Genomic DNA, 17,482 nt, shown 5'->3' with positions numbered 1-17,482 from the left:
TATTTATTTAAAATTAATAAGTTTATTAAAAATAATAAAATTACATTTTTAGTATATTTCAAAAACTTAAAAACAAGTTCACGAGGTTTTAGATAAAGGGTGATCGGGTGCTTTGTTAGGACACTTTTTTTTTAATAGAGATGGTTGAGTTTTATTTATAAGAAGAGGTTGGGCATGGCCAAACAACCTCTATTACAGTCAACTAAGAGATTTTTGGCTATTTAGGATCCTCATATTCTGGCTTTTGTATAAGGGATTAGCTATTGCTTTTGATTCTTTTGGAATGGCTGAGTGTTCCTTGCTTTGCTCTTGGTTTCTGAATATCCTGTCTTACATTTCCGCTTTTCTTTGATGATTTGAAACTTGCCTGACTTAAAATAATTCCCGCATATATATTAATCCCAAACCCATTTAATACAAACCCGCATATATTAAACTATATTAATATATATCCTGACCCCGCTCCATTATATCAAACTACTCTTCCATACCCAACCCCACGTCAAGGTTAACACCTCTTCATATTCATCGCGTGATAACCGTCATATCTTCCCCCATCTAGATCCGACACTTTTCGTGTCCCTCGCTGTCCGACCCTTAACACCTCAGAAGCGTGCGAGATGGGCAGTTTTGTCCTGCCATGCGTTAGTCCCTCGAGTACATTGTGTCTGTTTGGGAAATATTGCCCAACGGCTAGAAGCGGTGCAATAAAACCGCTTACCACTCCCCACGTCATTAACACCCCACCATATTCAACGCGTGATAACCGTCAGATCTTCCCCCGCCCAGATCCAACGCTTATCACGTCCCTCGCTGTCCAACCCTTAACACCTTAGAAGCGTGCGAGAAGGGCGGTTTTGTCCTGCCACGTGTCAGTCCCTCAGGTACATCACGTCCGTTTGAGAAATATTGCCCAACAGCCAAAAGCGGTGCGATAAAAACCACTTACCACTTCTTGCGTCATATAAAACCATCCTCTATTCGAATCCAATTTTGTGCCCTGTTAAAACACCAAACCACTGATGGCCCATGCAATAAACCGTTTCCCTGTCGACTTAGTGCAATGTTAAACCATCATGCCACTTTCCCACTCTTCCTCATCAGTGGTTGTCAGCTTGTGCCAGAGCCTTGGTTCTGTGTATTTCTTCTACTCAATTGCGGATTTGGTGGATGCTATGATCTCTGTGATTTTCAATTTCATGGAGACAAGACTTATGCATAGGTATTCAGGCCCACTGCCTTGTCTAACTTGTCCTTGTTCAACTCTCCTTTTCTGTTAAGGAATTGGGCGCCTTTCAGCTTCTTCATCGTTCTTTACCAGCATACCTTGAGCTAGAAGACATCCTTTGTTAGCCATTATATCAGCTTCCTTGTTCAGAGTTCACAGGACATGGTAGAATGAGCAGGAAGTGAAATTTTGAGTCGTCTTTCTTATTCTTTCAAGAGTCTTGTTTAGAGCAGAGCTATTGAGTTGGTTGCCCATGTTAAGGATTTTAATCAGGATTTTGGAGTCCCCGAATATTTGGAGGTTTTCCTCTCTGTTCCTCTGAGCCAGCTGACATGCTTTGAGCAGTCCAAGAATCTTGGCCTAGTTGTTAGTGCTTTGTCCTAGGCCCCAACTGAAGTTGTCCTTTTTGTGCCCATCTATGGAGTAAATTGTTCCTCCTGCCCCTGATATCCCCAGGTTTCCTTTGGAGGCTCTGTCGAAGAATATCATGACTTTGCCCTGATTTTTCCACCACTTTTTAAAGTCTGCCTCAGAGATCCGAAGCCACCACTCTGGATTGTGGCTAGGTAGGGAGATATTCTTTTTGATGTTGACCCATCTCAGGGATTCACCTAGCTAGCTGAGCTCTTCAGGGAGTAAGGAATTGTCAGGCTTATGAGGTCTATTTTCAAAAGTTTCCAGCAACAGAGCTTTGGCCTTGGCAGTCACTGAGTTGGTGGATTGAAGTGTGTTGTTGAAGATAGCTTCATTCCTTACTAACTAGATTCCCTAGCAAATATATTTTGGGATTGCATTCTAGATTTTAGTCCATGTTGATTTGCTTTTCAGAGTGTGAGGATAATATTCTTTCCAAGTTGTGAAGAGACTAACAACTGATGTCTACTCAGGGATTTGGGCGTTGAGTCCCACCATTGCTTGCAACCAAACTTCTTGAGAAAAGGGGTAGTCTATGAACAGGGGTTCGATTGTTTCCTGAGCCTTGCAGCAGAGAGGGCATCTATGGGGACCAATGATTCCTCTTTTCTCTAAGTTATCTCCAGTGAGGGTCCTTTTGTGCATGAGAATCCAGCAGAAGAAGTTGATGTTTGGGAGTCCAAATGGGTCCCAAACATGTTGCCAAAGCTTTGTAGTGTGGATCTGATGTTGTTGTTCTTGTAGAGATGCAAAGCCGAACTGTGCTGAGTAAGCTCTGGTCTTACCCCAGCCCCACTTGTTCCTCAAATGGAGATGCACAGGAGCCAAACCATAGATTTTAGCTAGTAATTGATGGAGTTGAGGGAGCATCCAGTCAGGGGGGCGGTGGAGGGCCCAATTACTCCAGTTCCCTGCTGAATCCCAATTGCATATGTCAGCAAGTTTATGGATACCTTTTTAGATGAGCTAGTTATGCAAGTCTTCTATTTTTGGTGTAAGATTTAGGGGTTGGAGGCCCATGATCTTGTCTTCCCACAGTCTAATTCTTTTCCGGTTTACTGGTATTCTGTAGAGCTGATCTTTAAAAACTTTCAGCCTTGGCTGCATAACTTCCATAGTGTGGTTCCTCATATTCTTTATTGAGAGTCTGTGCTGATATTTTTTAATTAGAACTTGACTTACATGGTGTCTTTGATTTGAGAAGATTTTCCAGAGGATCTTACCTCCCATTGTCAAATTGGCCAACCCAGGATCTCTTACATGTAGTCCACCTTCAAATATTGGCCTTTTCACTATGTCCCAACTTACTATATGATATTTTTTTTTGGTTCCCCTTTCCTCCTTGCCATAGAAAATTTCGAATCAGCTTTGCTAGTTGTTTGGTGATCATTTTTGGAGCTAAAAGGAACGAAGCCTGGTAGATAGGAAGGGATGAGAGAACTGACTTGACCAGAGTGAGCTTCCCGGCTGTGGTAAGCCACTGTCCGCCCCAAGCAGTCATTTTTGCCTTGATTTTGCTGATAATTTCCATCCAATGAGGGGCCTTACTGGTACCCAAGGTTAAAGGCAGGCCAAGATACTTGAATTTTTCCCAAGAGACATAGCCGATGAAGCCCAAGGCTTGGGCAATCCTGAGTATAGTTTGCTGGTCTACTGCCCAGCTGTACACTGCACTTTTCCTCTTGTTGACCATAGCTTCGGAGACTCTACAAAAGCTTTGGATTACTCCATTGAAGGCTCTTACTATTTTAGTGGAGGCTCCTCCCATAAGGATAGAGTCATCAGCGAACAAGGCATGATTGATTGGGGTTGTTCCGGTTATCGCCCTGATGCCAGGAAGTGTCCCATTGAGCTTCTCAGCTGTGAGCTTTTGGCTTAGAGAGTCTGCCATCATAATATATAAGAAGAGGGATAGAGGGCAGCCTTGCTTGATTCCCCTCGAAGCTTTGAAGTATTTTGTCGGTCTGACATTTACTAGAGGGGCTATCCAAGGTTCTCCAATGCATGCTTTAATCAATTTTACAAATTCAAAACTGAAACCAAATACAGAAAGAACTTGGAGGAGGAAATAGTGCCTTACTCGATCGAAGGAGTTTGCCACGTCCACTTTGATGAGCATACCTTGCTCTTTGCGTTGATGGCTGGAATGGATGATTTCCTGCACCAGTATCACATTGTCCAAGATATGCCTGCCTTTGACAAACCCTCCTTGGTTGGGTGAGATGAGTTTTTCCAGCAAAGGATTTATTCTATTTGCAAGTAACTTGGTGAGAATTTTGTAGGATGCATTACATAGTGAGATTGGCCTGAATCTGTTGAACGCCTCCGAGTTGGCTTCTTTGGGAATTAGAGCTAGGAAGGTGGAGTTTGTGCTTCCTCCCACTTTGGCTTTTTAGAGGAATCTTTTGATCATTCGGTACAAATCTGCCTTGATGATTTCCTAGCAGATTCTATAGAAGTGTATGGAGAATCCATCAGGTCCTGGGGCTTTGTTTGGTTCCATCTTCCATATGACATTGCTAATTTCGTCTTCAGTGAATGGCTTCAGGAGAGTTGTGTTGTCCTCCTCGTTAACCATCCTTGGAACATGCTTGAGGAAGTCATAAGCTTCCTCTTCATCCTCCATGCCTTCTTCTTTGAACAACTACTAAAAATGAGAGGTGTCTTTTATTAGAGTTATGCCTTTGAGAACAACTCCATCTGGTGAGGTGATTTCAACAATGTGGTTTCTAGAAACACGGGTTCGAATTTGCTTGTGGAAGAAGGTTGTATTTTTGTCTCCAGACGTAAGCTAGAGATTGTGTGACTTGAGCCTCAAGTATTCTTCCTCCTCTCTGAATGTCCGGAGGGTGCTGATTTGGTGTTCTTGCTCGCTATGAATTTTTGCGTTGGTAATGTCTTGCATCTCCAAGCCCATTTGCAGATCCAACAGCTGCTTTGTGCTCTGTTTTCATTGGGTAGTGGGAGAATCTGTGGGATTTTTTATCCATTGTTTCAAAGCTGTTTTGGTGGCTTTTATCTTTTGCTAAAAAACATAGCTGGGCGATCCAAGAACATGGATGGACGATGCCTTATTCACTGTATCCATAAACCCTTCTCTGTTTGCCCATAGTGGGTTGAACCGGAAGGGGATTGGCCCTAGGTTTTCTTCTTCTTCCAGCAGAAGGAGGATGGGTTTATGGTCTGAATTCCACTTTGGCAGAATTTTTGTGGAAATGATCATCTTCTCGGAGAGGAAGGAACTCTGAAGAAGGAATCTATCCAGCTTGGCTGATATGTGCTCCTCCCCTATTTTGTTATTTGTCCATGTGTAAAGCCCTTTTTTTGGCTTGAAGTCCAATAAATCCCATTGTTGAATCAGGTTTTCCACTAAGGGAAGAAAGCGGTCCCTACTGTTGGTTCCTCCTCTTTTTTCCTTTGGGTTGAGGATTAGATTGAAGTCTCCCGCAATAATTATATTCTTGAGGGAGTATGCTTCCAGAAAATCAGTCAGAGTTTGCCAACATTTTTCCTTTTCTGCATAGAGGACAGGTACATAGAGATTAAAGAGAGCAAAGTTTATCTTACTTGAGAGGTGTCGGAGTTCGGTGTAAATCCAGTGCTGCATCTAAAAGGAGCTCTCAAGCTGAAACTTGTCAACCTCCCAGAGAGTGGCTATCCCGCCGCATGTACCTCTGGCACTTACTGCTTTTCCAGCTTTTGTTTTCCATTTTACTTTGTTGAGTTCCAGAAGGGCTTCGCCTTCTATTTTAGTCTCTTGGAGCATGAGGATCTCGGGGAGTTCTGATTTCAATAGGCTCTTGAATGCTTCAACTTTTGATGGATTCTGCAGTCCTCTACAATTCCAAGAGTCTAATCGCATTATTTACTGGCAAGGGTTGGGGGAGGACCTCCCTTGGGAGGCCTGGTTCTAGTATTACTATCGATAGACATCTCTATAGTGGCCTGGATGCCTTGCATTTTTTGTCTCTTTGCTTCTTCTCTGGCCTCTTTGTGAGATTTCCTCCCCACTCTTTTCGAGGGCCTCTCAGTTGTTTCATCTTCCAAGGATCCCAATATCTCTGGGGTCTTCTTCCTTGTCATATCTGCATAGGTTGGGGAGCTAGAGGCCCCTTTTGGAGTTTCGATTTGGAGAGAGATTGTTTCCTCTTGCCTTTTGTTTTCTTCCATGTTGTTAGCCTGCTGTTCAACCTCTTTATCTGCTAGATCTTAGAGTTTTTCTGGTGTGTTGAGTATTTCAAAGGGATTTGTGGGTATGTCTGCTCTTGGTGGTATTGAGCTTCCTTCTGCTTGGGCTTCGGGAGGAGCACCCCTCCCAGTGGACAGGGCTTTCCCTTTGTTCCTCCATCCTCTGATTTCTTTTTACAGTGCTTGGCAAAATGCCCATAGCCATGGTAGTGCTAGCATTTAAATGGGAGTTGCTCATAGTCTAGCACTTGTATGTGTGTCTAGTCAGCCACCGTGAGTTTAATAGCTTCAGGGAGACCTTCCTCCAGGTCTACTTCTACGCAAATTCTCGCACAGGAGTACTAATCTCTTCTTTCTGCTTGATCGATGTATTTACCAAGTTTGTTGCCTATGGTTTCTAAGGATTTAGGGTTCCAGCAGTGCAGAGGTAGATGGGGCAATCGCACCCAGACCGGAATAGCCAAGGGCACATCCTAAGTCAGATTGAAGTCTGGTGTCCATTGATTCAGATACAGACCCTGAGGCCCCATGAAATACAGGTCGTTTCTGAATATGAGGTTCTTGTCTTCTGTTGCTTCAAATACGAATACAAAGAAGCCTTTGCCGACGAAATGGCTTTTTATTCCTTCCTTGACCAGGGATCGCCAGTTCCTTTGCACCCAGGCATCTACAGCTTTAGGCGAGGGCCATAAGCCTGTGAACTGTCCAATAAGCCCTCGTTCTGCTAGGTTTAATGCCGCTTTGCAGGGTTCTTCAGTCGGCAGAGCAACTGTGGGGATGGATTCCATTTTTTTTACAAACTTCTGCTGGTTTTCAGTTGCTGGCCGTTTATTGCATGTCACAACCAGATCCCGGAATGCAACTAGCTCAGGTGGAAAGGGTGGATCCATTTCATAGCCCCCTCTTGGGGCCATGGCTCTGGAGCTATGCGCAATCCCATGGTTGATTGTGGCTCCTCACGCACTCCCTGGGCTTCCTCCTACCGACCTCGAAGGCTGCTCCAAGCTCCCGCTATCTGGTTCCTCACGCACAAACGAATTATCAAAGATCCTCCAGGTAAAGCTTGTTATAGCACTTTTTAATGTGAAGTCATCGGTTCAATTCCCCACTCTCATTAGAGTGATATATTAGACATAATAAATATATAATCTTGCCAAACTTAAAAAAAATTAAATTAAAAAAAAATATATATATATATATATATATTATAATTAAAAAATATCTTACAATTGAATTATTAATTATATTTCTATTAAAATATTATAATTCCTTTTAAATATTTTAAAATCACAATTTATTTTTAAAATTATTTTTATTAATAATGATAATTATTAATATCTATTAAAATTAGCATTATTACACTCATTATTAAAATACCCTTCCTCATTATCTAATAATGAATTTACTCGCCCTTGCAAATCAATGAAATCATTTGTTATCATACCTTTTATTAAAGATATGACTTTTATAACCTAAATCCCTTGAAATTATAATAATAAATATTTATTTTATGCCCTACGGGTAAAGCACTGGACATGAGCTTTTTTATAATATAATTTTTAAATTTCATTCACATTGAGTATGAGTTATTATTCATTTTTTTCTCTTAATGTAAGCTTTTGTCATTCATTATCATATATTAAATCTCTTCTTATCAATTACATTAAGTTTCCTCATATTTTATTTTAAAAATATTTAGCAACACCACGTTACTTTTTACAGACTTCTTTAATAAAACCAATTAGAAAAGTTTCATCACGGTTAAAAATTAGTATTTAATTAAAAAAAATATAAAATGTACCGCTTATATGCCCTAACATGGGCACAAGTTACGCTGAGGTGCACATCCAATTTTGGTCAGAGTCCCCACCTCGTTGCGCAGAGGGCCACCACTGTGGAGGTAATTCCCTAACTCACATGGTGCACACATCGCTACTATTTTAATAATTTTTTTTTTTAATTGAGTAAGATTTGTGAATAAGATTTAGGATTAATTTTTTTTTACCTGGAAAAAAATATATATAAAATAAGGTTGGTACGATTACATTTTATTATATTTACTATTTTATTTTAGTGGAGAATTGAATAACTTCACCTTAAGAAGTGTCTTAACAGAGCATTGATTTATCTGAGACCTGTGAATTTTTCACATTGATTTGGTTTTATTATATTTAATATCTTATTTTAGTGGAGAATTGAATAACTTCACCTTAAGAAGTGTCTTAACAGAGCATTGATTTATCCGAGACTTGTGAATTTTTCACATTGATTTGGTTTTATTATATTTAATATCTTATTTTAGTGGAGAATTGAATAACTTCACCTTAAGAAGTGTCTTAACAGAGCATTGATTTATCCGAGACCTCTGTGAATTTTTCACATTGATTTATCCAAGACGGGTAGACTTTTCAAACTAAATATGTTGATTATTATAATTTTAAATTAAGGTTAATTAATTTATGAATTATATATATTTTGGAATTATAGAGAATTGTATAATTAAGCATTACATGAATGTATGAATTTTTTTTTATCTCTAATTATCATTATTACATCAAATACAATTATTTCATAAATATCACTGAAAAAAAATTATAATATATGTTTAAAAACTTAAACCATAGCCATGTAAAAATAAATTATAATATATATTCAAAAATTTCAACCCATGTAATTAGAAGACAATCCCTTTACCCAACCATTCGATCTAAAATCATTTAACAAAATATAAAAAAACATATTAACCATTGAAAAAACCTAGTTAACATTAACCTAATAAATATTAAAAAAACCAATAGTTAACATTAACTTAATAAATATTAAGACTACTTAATAATAAGCTAATAAAATTTAAGACTTCAATAGAAAAAATCACAAGAGAATCCCAAAACCCTACCCTTACAACTTTGTCATAACATATCAGAATCTCCTTCAAAAAATTATAAAATATAAAAAAGAACTCCTCGCTTTGAAATTCAAATTGAAGGACCGCCGCCTTACCCAGTCGCCATTGCCAAAACTCCGCCTTTAACCGCGGTTGAAAGCCCGCGTTAAATTTAAACCCTATCCCGAAAATTTTCATTTCGTTTTAATTTAGGTGCATTTCAAGACAAAAATTGACCGGCACATCAGTGCAGAGACGTGCCGGACGGCGCGGGCCGTCCCAGTCTCCGCCGGTGGAAATTCAAAAAACAAGCCACGTAAGCCCAAAAGATACGTCATATCCTGTGGCCGATGAGCTGGCGAAAGGATTCCCTCTTTCCTTGCAGTTTCCAGGACTCTTCGTCTTCACGCAACCGCGAAATGCAATTTCATTTCAAGGAATTTCTCCTCTTCCGGGCGAATTTCATTTAGCGAAATTTCATTTCATGTGGATTTCATTTCATCTCACGCGGAAATCATATCCATCGATGTACACGTGTCACAACGTGGGTGCAGAGGCTCTCCGCGTTCGCTCGGCGCGGATAAGGTGTGTTTATCGCAACGTTGAAAATCTACCCCACTGCTTTGACATTTTATAATTTAATTAATATTTTAAAGCTTTTTACCAATTCATTTTTACCGGGCCCGCCGGCTGCCCCATTTAGACCAGGGCAATCCGTGGACTATATCATTCCATTCCTTTAGATTTTTATTTTCCAAATTTCCTTCACGGGTTCGCTATATTAGTCCATTGGGTGCCTTAACGCTGCGTCTGCATTCAAAGGAGCTCTGTAACGCCTTCTGAGTTTTCATTTCATTTCTGAAGGATTGGACCATTCAGTGCCCTTTACAGACATCACCGCCTTAAAAACTTATATGTTCGGATACCCAAGTGCCGATTGCTTATGCCCGCTTCTGATATCTGGTTTGTCCATTTGCATTTATGCCCTATTTGATCCCTGATATTCTTGGCCTTGAAAGAAAACCAGAGATTTTGGGTCATGGCGCGCCCCACAAGCAAGCATTATGTGGGTTGGCAAGAGGAGTATGTATCGAATGACCGTGGTAGCAGAGTGGTCCATTATTACCTCAAGGACCGCCATGGGAAGGCGAAGCTCGCGGTGGTTGGGACAGAAAGGAGCCTGAGGCACATGGTTTATGTGGTCTCAGAGGAGTTTTTGCATCTAACAAACAACAGCAAGTCAAATTCCTCCTCTTCAATGAAGTGGAGATCAAGAAGAGAGGTGGTGGATTGGCTGGACTCTCTGTTGTCAAAGCCACGCCCAACATCCTCGGGAGATCATAACACAAATATTACAAGTAGTTACTATTTTCCTTTTCAGATCTATGTGTATATGGTGCCTGAGATTAGTGTTTCTGCCAAGCATATTTTTGTTCTGGGGAGTCCTACAGATGTGCTTTTTTAGTTTTTTGTGTTTTTTTTCTTGAAGGGTGTGGAAAAACCCCAAACACCAGGCAAAACAGCTAGGCTGGTTTGAAAAGCCAGCAAAACACCGTTTTTGAGATGGCTAGTCCTGATAATCATTGTTCGTTTCAGTGAACGGGGCAGTTGAATCATCTTGAAGACGATGGCTTTTTGTAGCTCTCTGCTTCAGGACTGTTAATGCCAATATCATTTCAATGTTTAACGTACTTTGACGTTTAATAGTCGATGTTTCCAGATCCTCCTGAAAACTGGTATTTTAAAGGGCATATGGATAGTTTACATGTGTTTTCTTTAAAAATATATAGATGATGTATTACAAATGTTGTCATTTTTCGGTCTGTGCTCTTAAGAAAATCTCTCGTTGAATGGTTTTTGCTACCCGTCGGCTTGAAAGTTGCATTAATATTCAGGGAAAGGAAAAAATGTTGTTTGGGCATAGAGAAATTTTGAAAAGCAGTGTCTTTCTTATCTGTGGCCTTCAAAGTCTCATTAATCTTCAGAAACATCGAAACATTGCTTGGGCACTTCAAAATTTATCAAGGGGGGCTGTGCTTTTCATAATTAGTGGCTTTGAACGTTTCATTAATCTTCAGAAAATGCACGAAAATGCACAAAATTAACTGGGCATTTGAGAAAATATGACGGGGAAATGTTTATTGTTGTATACGGGCTTGCAATTTTTATTTTGTTGAAAATATTAACGATTTTTCAGGTTGTTTCTTTCTATTTTGTTGAAAATATTAACGATTTTCAGGCTGTTTCTTCTGTTTGTGTGTGAAAACCTTCCATGGAATACTTTTGAAACAGTTTTGGCGCTGCTTTTACCCTTAAAGTTCCATGGATTGCCCAAAAGACTTAGTTTTTTCTCTTGTGCTCCAGATTGACATGGCATGGTATGCTATCTGAAAAGATGGACACCCCAACGTACAAGCGCTTTTTGGGAAGTTTTTGAGTCCCCTGTCTCTCACATTAAGAGGCATATAACGTTAAGCTTTGAGTTGGGTATTTTATGGTTTGGTTGTATTGTTGAGCTTTGCTAATGATGAGATCCTGATCTTTCAATGGCTTCCAGGCTTCCAGGTCCTCAGAAGACATGGTTTTGCCTATGCTGCAGAGGATATTGTTTAGGGCAGACCCTTTTTCTGGAAGATTTCCACCGAAAGAAGAGGAGGATATTGTTTTCTGGAAGATTTCCACCGAAAGAAGAGGAGGATATTGTTTAGGGCAGACCCTTTTTCTGGAAGATGAGGATATTGTTTAGGGCAGATCCTTTTTTTGGAAGATTTCCACCCAAAGAAGATGATATGGACATTCTTAATGTGAAACCATTCCCATTCCCTATACAGGAACTACTTATGGGTCAGATCTCTGAATTTCTTATATGCAAAGCTTTGAACTTTACCAAATGTTGTGCTGAAAGTGCCCGGATCTAATAAGATTTTAGCTCTACATAGTGTTTAGGTCTTTTCGAGGGCAAGAGGATACCATACTTTGCATATTTGAAACCTATTCAAGCTTTGTGGATGAAGAATGTTCTAATAAGATTTCAGCTCTACATAGTGTTTAGGTCTTTTTGAGGCAAGAGGATGCCATATTTTGCATATTTGAAACCTATTCAAGCTTTGTGGATGATGAATGTTCGATCCAGGTCCAAGGAATGGAGTTATGGCTCTGAACTCATGGGCATTTTTACAATTTTGGTAAAGACATTTGAAGTTTGTACCACAGTCATGGGTTCCAAACATATGTAGATGAAAAGATACTTTGCATATTGAAACCTATTCAAGCTGTTGATGAAGAATGTTCGATCCAGGTCCAACGAATGGAGTTATGGCTCTGGTGGTCACATGAACTCATGGGCATTTTTATAAAGATAATTGTTGAAGTTTGTACCACAGTCATGAGTTCCAAGCATATGTAGATGAAAAGAGGTGGATCTGAGTTTTAAGCAAATGGTCAACATTTTTGAGGTGCTGCAGTTGGAATTGCAAGTTTATCTGATGACTTTTTACTTAAATGCTGGCTTTACTTTTGTTTTAATGGTTCTTCTAGTTAGACAATAGACTTGTTTATGTACTAGGTCATGTTGCATTTTTTTCTGAGAAAGGCTTGGATTTCCTGTTTTTGGATCTGTTAGGATGCCTTACACACCTGATAATGCATGCTTTTCCTTTGTTTTTGTTGGTGATCTGTGTAAAGAGAGAATTTTATCATCAGAAGCATATGGATCTTCCATATGCTGGTTTGTAGTGCCTGAATGAGGTTAGTTCTGGTGTCTCTATGTTCTTCAATGATTTATTTCATTTTTTGTAGTGCCAGATAATGGATGCTTTTCCTTTGTTTTTGTTGGTGGTCTGTGTAAAGAGAGAATTTTATCATCAGAAGCATATGGATCTTCCATATCCTAGTTTGTAGTGCCTGAATGAGGTTAGTTCTGGTGTCTCTATGTTCTTCAATGATTTATTTCATTTTTTTGTAGTGCCTGAATGAGATTAGTTCTGGTGTCTTTATGTTCTTCAGTGATTTATTTCATTTTGGTCATAACAGATGTTCCAGTTTGATAAGCCTGAATGAGGTTAGTTCTGGTGTCTCTATGTTCTTCAATGACTTATTTCATTTCTTGTAGTGCCTGAATGAGATTAGTTCTAGTGTCTTTAATTTCTTAAATGATTTTTTACATTTTGGTCATAAGAGATGTTCCAGTTTGATAAGCAGAGCTGTTATGCTAAAAGAATGTAAAGAGTGGTGTGCCTCTCAATTCCATGCAGTTTGTCCTCTCTGAAACTTGGGAGGACACTATCAAAATCTCCCCCAAAACAAGAGGCAGGATATAGAGCTATATGATCTATTTCATTTTGGTCATAAGAGATGTTCCAGTTTGATAAGCAGCTCTGTTATGCTAAAAGAATGTAAAGAGTGGGGTGCCTCTCAATTCCATGCAGTTTGTCCTCTCTGAAACTTGGGAGGACACTATCTCCATCTCCCCAAAACGAGAGGCAGATTGAGTATGATAGAGGTCCTGGATTTGTTTACCTGGCATGTAACTTATCCTGTAGAATTTGTCACGATCTTAGTGTGAAATATATATGGCACGCACTGTAATAAGTTTTTCATACATTGGAGTTCTTCTGTTTTGTTTCCCATGTTATTTGGCTTCTGTATTGATGAATGTTGTCTTATACCATATAACTTGTAGTTTTGTATGGTGTATCTCATTTTAATCTTTTATGTTTGTTTGGTGCGTGAAACTAATTATAATATTTGATATGTTAAAGTTCAATACATTATGGCATGCGGTGTAATAGGTTTGTCATGAATAGGAGATTTTCTGTTTTGTTTGCCATGTTTTTTGGCTTCTGTATTGATGAATCCTGTCTTGCACCATTAGCATATAGTCTTTTACATGGTGCATCTCATTTTAATGCATTATGTTTGCATGGTACATGAAATTAATTCAAATATTCAATACATTAGGTGTATTTGAACTTTTTCAAATATGCTATTTAGCATTGTCGTCATTATTTCTCTCAAAAATGGAGAAATCATTGTGTATGGATATTTCTTTTTCTCTGTGGTTGATATATCTTGTGCACTGTATGTATGTTCCAGTTTTGGGGTGGAAACTGCACTGTCTCAGTTCTTGTCTTAACATCTTGATATAAATTCATTGTTAGTGAGCATTGATAGGTCATTTAGTTACTGTTTTATTTTGCCATTTTTTTCTTCAAATATCAATCAAGTGAGAACTTATAAAATGTGTGTTCTGTTTTTCAGAATCTCCGAGGAGCAACTTGTCTCTCATGTCAGACACAGATGTCTCAAATGATGATATGGTTGGACCTGCCAATCACATTCATAGTTCTAAGGTGAGTTCAACTGAAATCTGAATCATATGTTATCTTCCATTATTTTCTGATTATGACTACGTAGAAAGATATTTTAGTCAGTGTAGAATCTGACGCTTTTTTAACGTTGATAACAAATTTGCAGGATCAACTGCATAAGAGACCAATAGCAACTAGTAGGGATGTTGTATGGGTAGGCTCTTCACGGATTTGTAGAAAGCAGTTGACACATTACCGGTCTTTCTGTCGCAATGGCAGCACTATTTCAGTAAGTTAGACAAGTCCTGAAAATTATTTATATATTTGTTTTTGGCCTTATTTGTAGAGTTTTCAGTCCTCTGTTGGAATTGTTCTTTATATGGTTTTCATAGCTAATTGCAGATGTTTTTTGTTGGTAGGTTCATGATTTTGTATATACGAGGGCAGAAGGAAGGGAACATTGCATTGCTTATTTGGAAGACATGTTTGAGGATTCAAAGGCAAGGAAGTTAGTTCGGGTTCAGTGGTTTCATAAGGCTAATGAAGTTCTTGAAAATATACCCCCTCCAGTACCTCATGCAAGAGAACTTTTTTTTGCTTCTTCCTCACAAGTTCTTAATGTTAAATGTGTTGATGGCCTGGCAACAGTACTTACTCCAGAACACTATGAGGAATGCTGTGCAAAACTACCTACCGAGGCAGCAGCTCAACTTTACATGTGTTATAGGCAGTTTGACAATGGAGTCATCAAGTCATTTGATTTAAGTCAATTGGAAGGATATTGGCACCAGAAAGTTCTCTTTTCCACAGATGTGCTCTTGCTTCGGTTTTCACCAAAGCATGATCTGACAAGTGATAGCTGGGATCTGGATGAAGAGCAGGAAACAAAGCTTAGCACAGGCTTAAGCAAGGGGCCTAGAAAATCGAGGAGCTCTAGAAGACGGTCTGGGGCCCTTAGTCACAGTGGTCGACATGTGGATGCCCCAGATAGTTTATACAGATTATCTGTTTCTGCTGAAGTAGATGAAGATAATAATTGTACGCTAGACACTACACCCCCAATAAAATCTATGGTGGAGAAGAGCAAGGAATATTTGCATCTACAAGGATTAGCGGATTCGGATTTTAACATTGGAGACAAGGTAGAGTTGCTTTCGCAGGACAGTGGTATCAGAGGTTGTTGGTTTAAGTGCACAGTACTAAGCAAACAACCACATCGTCTAAAAGTTCGCTATGAGGATGTGCAAAATGAAGATGAAAGTGACAACTTAGAGGTTGGTCTCTTGACTTTTGGTTGTCATTCTGAGAACTTGCTTTTTAGGTTTACAATTATAATCTCTATGATCTTAATTTGAACTCGTCACTGCAGGAGTGGATTCCGGCTTTTAGAGTAGCAGCACCAGACAAATTTGGGATTCGAAACCCTGGACGGCTAACCATCCGCCCCTACCCTCCTGAAGAAGAAACTTCTAGAAGCATTGTAGTTGGCACTGCGGTGGATGCATGGTGGAATGATGGCTGGTGGGAAGGTGTGGTGGTTATGATACATGAACAAGAGGCTCAAGTACATGTTTATTTTCCTGGTACAGACTCACCTCCTGATTTACCTATTTTGTACCTTACTGTGGTAATTTTTTTTGGTCCAGAGTATAAGACAGAAAATATAAATTGAATTTTCCTATGTTGTAGGTGAAAATGAAAGATCAATATTCAAAACAAGGGACTTGCGCGTCTCCAGGGATTGGGTTAACAATCAGTGGACTTTGGTAAAAGAGGCACCAGTTGTAGCTGCTAACCAAGTCTCTCATGATAAAAAGGATGGATTACAGCCTGTGACATTGCCTGGGAGATGTACTGTATCTCCGAGTTCATCAGTTGCATTGAGACAATCCAGTGAGTTGGACAGGTGTGGAAATTCTCATGCTAATCAAAGCGATATGGATTTAAAAGGCGAGGTTGGAGTGGAATCCACAACTAGCGAGAAAGAACAGCGTGCATGTAATCTGGTAAATGATGGACTGCTTGGTGATTTGAGGTGGAAATCTTCAAGAAAGCGAAAACGCACCAGAGAAGCTACAGCTTTATCCAAAACTAGCTCTTCTGGTGGTAAGTTGAAATTGTCGAAAAGGAAGACCGTGGATAGTAACATGTTGAAAAACGGGGAAGACTTGTTGGAATGCAACAAGAAGGAGCAAGCCAAAATGCAGAGAAGTGGTGAAGAACTTGTAAAAGCCAAACGATTGAGGCAAGGGCAAGAAAACGTGAATCCTATACATGGCTGCCCCATAGTAAGCCCCCTTTTCACGAATCCAATGCCTTTGTCTAATCTTGTGATGTCCAGATGAATTCAGTTGGCTAGTCAGATGTTCCATAATTGCAGTGCACTATTATTTTATTGACTAATTGGTGACAATTTTGAGCTCTTTATAAAAGGAAGCCAAGTCCAGGATGAAGTTTACTAACAAAACTTCGCTCAATCAATTTAAGTTGGGAAGTAGAGAGGCTGATACATGTGTGAAGATTGGTATATGGTAGATGTGTGAGGATACATGGCAAGAACCTCATGCTTGTCTGACTTATTTCAAGTATGGCAAGGATGTTGGACTGTACACATGGTCAGATTGCTTTGTAATCTATGTGAGTTTAGTCATAACCATGTCATATTTAGATTCAGTTATGATGTATAATGCTGTAACATTAATACTGTCAATAGGTGTTGTTGACAAAAATGATAGCATCTGGTGCCAGGGGAGGTGAAAACTTATGGATGTGAGAAGTGGCATTAAAAATATAACAGCCCAGATTTTTTAAATTTAATTGAAATTTCCTCTGCATCATGCAATCCAGTTGTAATGTGTAAATCCCTTTATTTTAAACAGGGGCATTTGCGAATGCCCATTGTACCGGTAAAATGAAATGATCAGATTGAAGCGGTTTGTCCTATGCCTACTTTTGTTGTTTCATTAACAGATATTTGTTCTTGATTCTGAGCGTAAATTAATATATTTTTGTAATCTGAATATTAGCCTTTTTATGGCATCAGGCTGTACAACAGTAACGGAATACTTTCAAACCTCTATGGTTGATAAATATTGATCATTGAAATGGTTTGTCCTATGCCTATTTTCTGTGATTTCATCAACAAATATTTGTCCTTGATTTGGATCCAACATCTTTTTTTAATATTAGTCTCTTTTTATGACCTCAGGCTGTACAACATTAAAGAATACAGACTCTGCAACATTAAAAGAATATTTTCAGATGCCTATGATTGATAAATACTGGTAATGAATGAATGATTATTAGCTATCTGACAATGCATTTTTCATTGCAAAGGGTGGGCACAAGTTACCAGATTATTTCAATAATCTTGATATATGACGCGTCACATTTACTCGGCAAAACATTTATCAAAATAATCTGGTATACTTAGTATTCATTTATTTTTACAAAATGTAT

At 39.0% G+C, this 17,482-nt stretch overlaps 1 protein-coding gene across 6 annotated transcripts; it reads left to right on the top strand.

Moving 5' to 3' along the window:
• Positions 1–9,463: 9,463 nt before the first annotated feature.
• On the top strand, positions 9,464–16,990 carry LOC149235708 (uncharacterized). 6 transcript variants are annotated; one of them, XM_089372176.1, is made up of 8 exons: positions 11,484–11,558; positions 11,848–11,899; positions 12,013–12,169; positions 13,974–14,065; positions 14,190–14,312; positions 14,443–15,297; positions 15,393–15,606; positions 15,713–16,990. In XM_089372176.1, the coding sequence occupies exons 4-8, from the start codon at positions 14,000–14,002 to the stop codon at positions 16,366–16,368; spliced, it is 1,914 nt and encodes a 637-aa protein (XP_089228302.1). In that variant the 5' UTR covers positions 11,484–11,558; positions 11,848–11,899; positions 12,013–12,169; positions 13,974–13,999; the 3' UTR covers positions 16,369–16,990. The 6 variants fall into 6 exon arrangements, with proteins under 6 accessions (XP_089228297.1, XP_089228298.1, XP_089228301.1 ...); XM_089372175.1 differs by having other exon boundaries at positions 11,461–11,899; XM_089372171.1 differs by lacking the exons at positions 11,484–11,558; positions 11,848–11,899; positions 12,013–12,169 and adding an exon at positions 9,464–10,072.
• Positions 16,991–17,482: the final 492 nt, after the last annotated feature.

The sequence above is a fragment of the Pinus tabuliformis genome, chromosome 8 (genome assembly GCF_031772625.1).
Source record: "Pinus tabuliformis cultivar Carrire ecotype Pingquan chromosome 8, CPIR1, whole genome shotgun sequence".
NCBI lineage: Eukaryota > Viridiplantae > Streptophyta > Pinopsida > Pinales > Pinaceae > Pinus > Pinus tabuliformis.
This window is presented reverse-complemented; position numbering and strand designations above follow the sequence as displayed.

Coding starts and splice junctions, on each gene's coding strand:
- LOC149235708 (XM_089372171.1), top strand. CDS start 9,754: ATGGCGCGCCCCACAAGCAAGCATTATGTGGGTTGGCAAGAGGAGTAT. Junction 14,066..14,189: donor ATCACATTCATAGTTCTAAG/GTGAGTTCAACT, acceptor ACAAATTTGCAG/GATCAACTGCATAAGAGACC. Junction 14,313..14,442: donor GCAATGGCAGCACTATTTCA/GTAAGTTAGACA, acceptor TTTTGTTGGTAG/GTTCATGATTTTGTATATAC.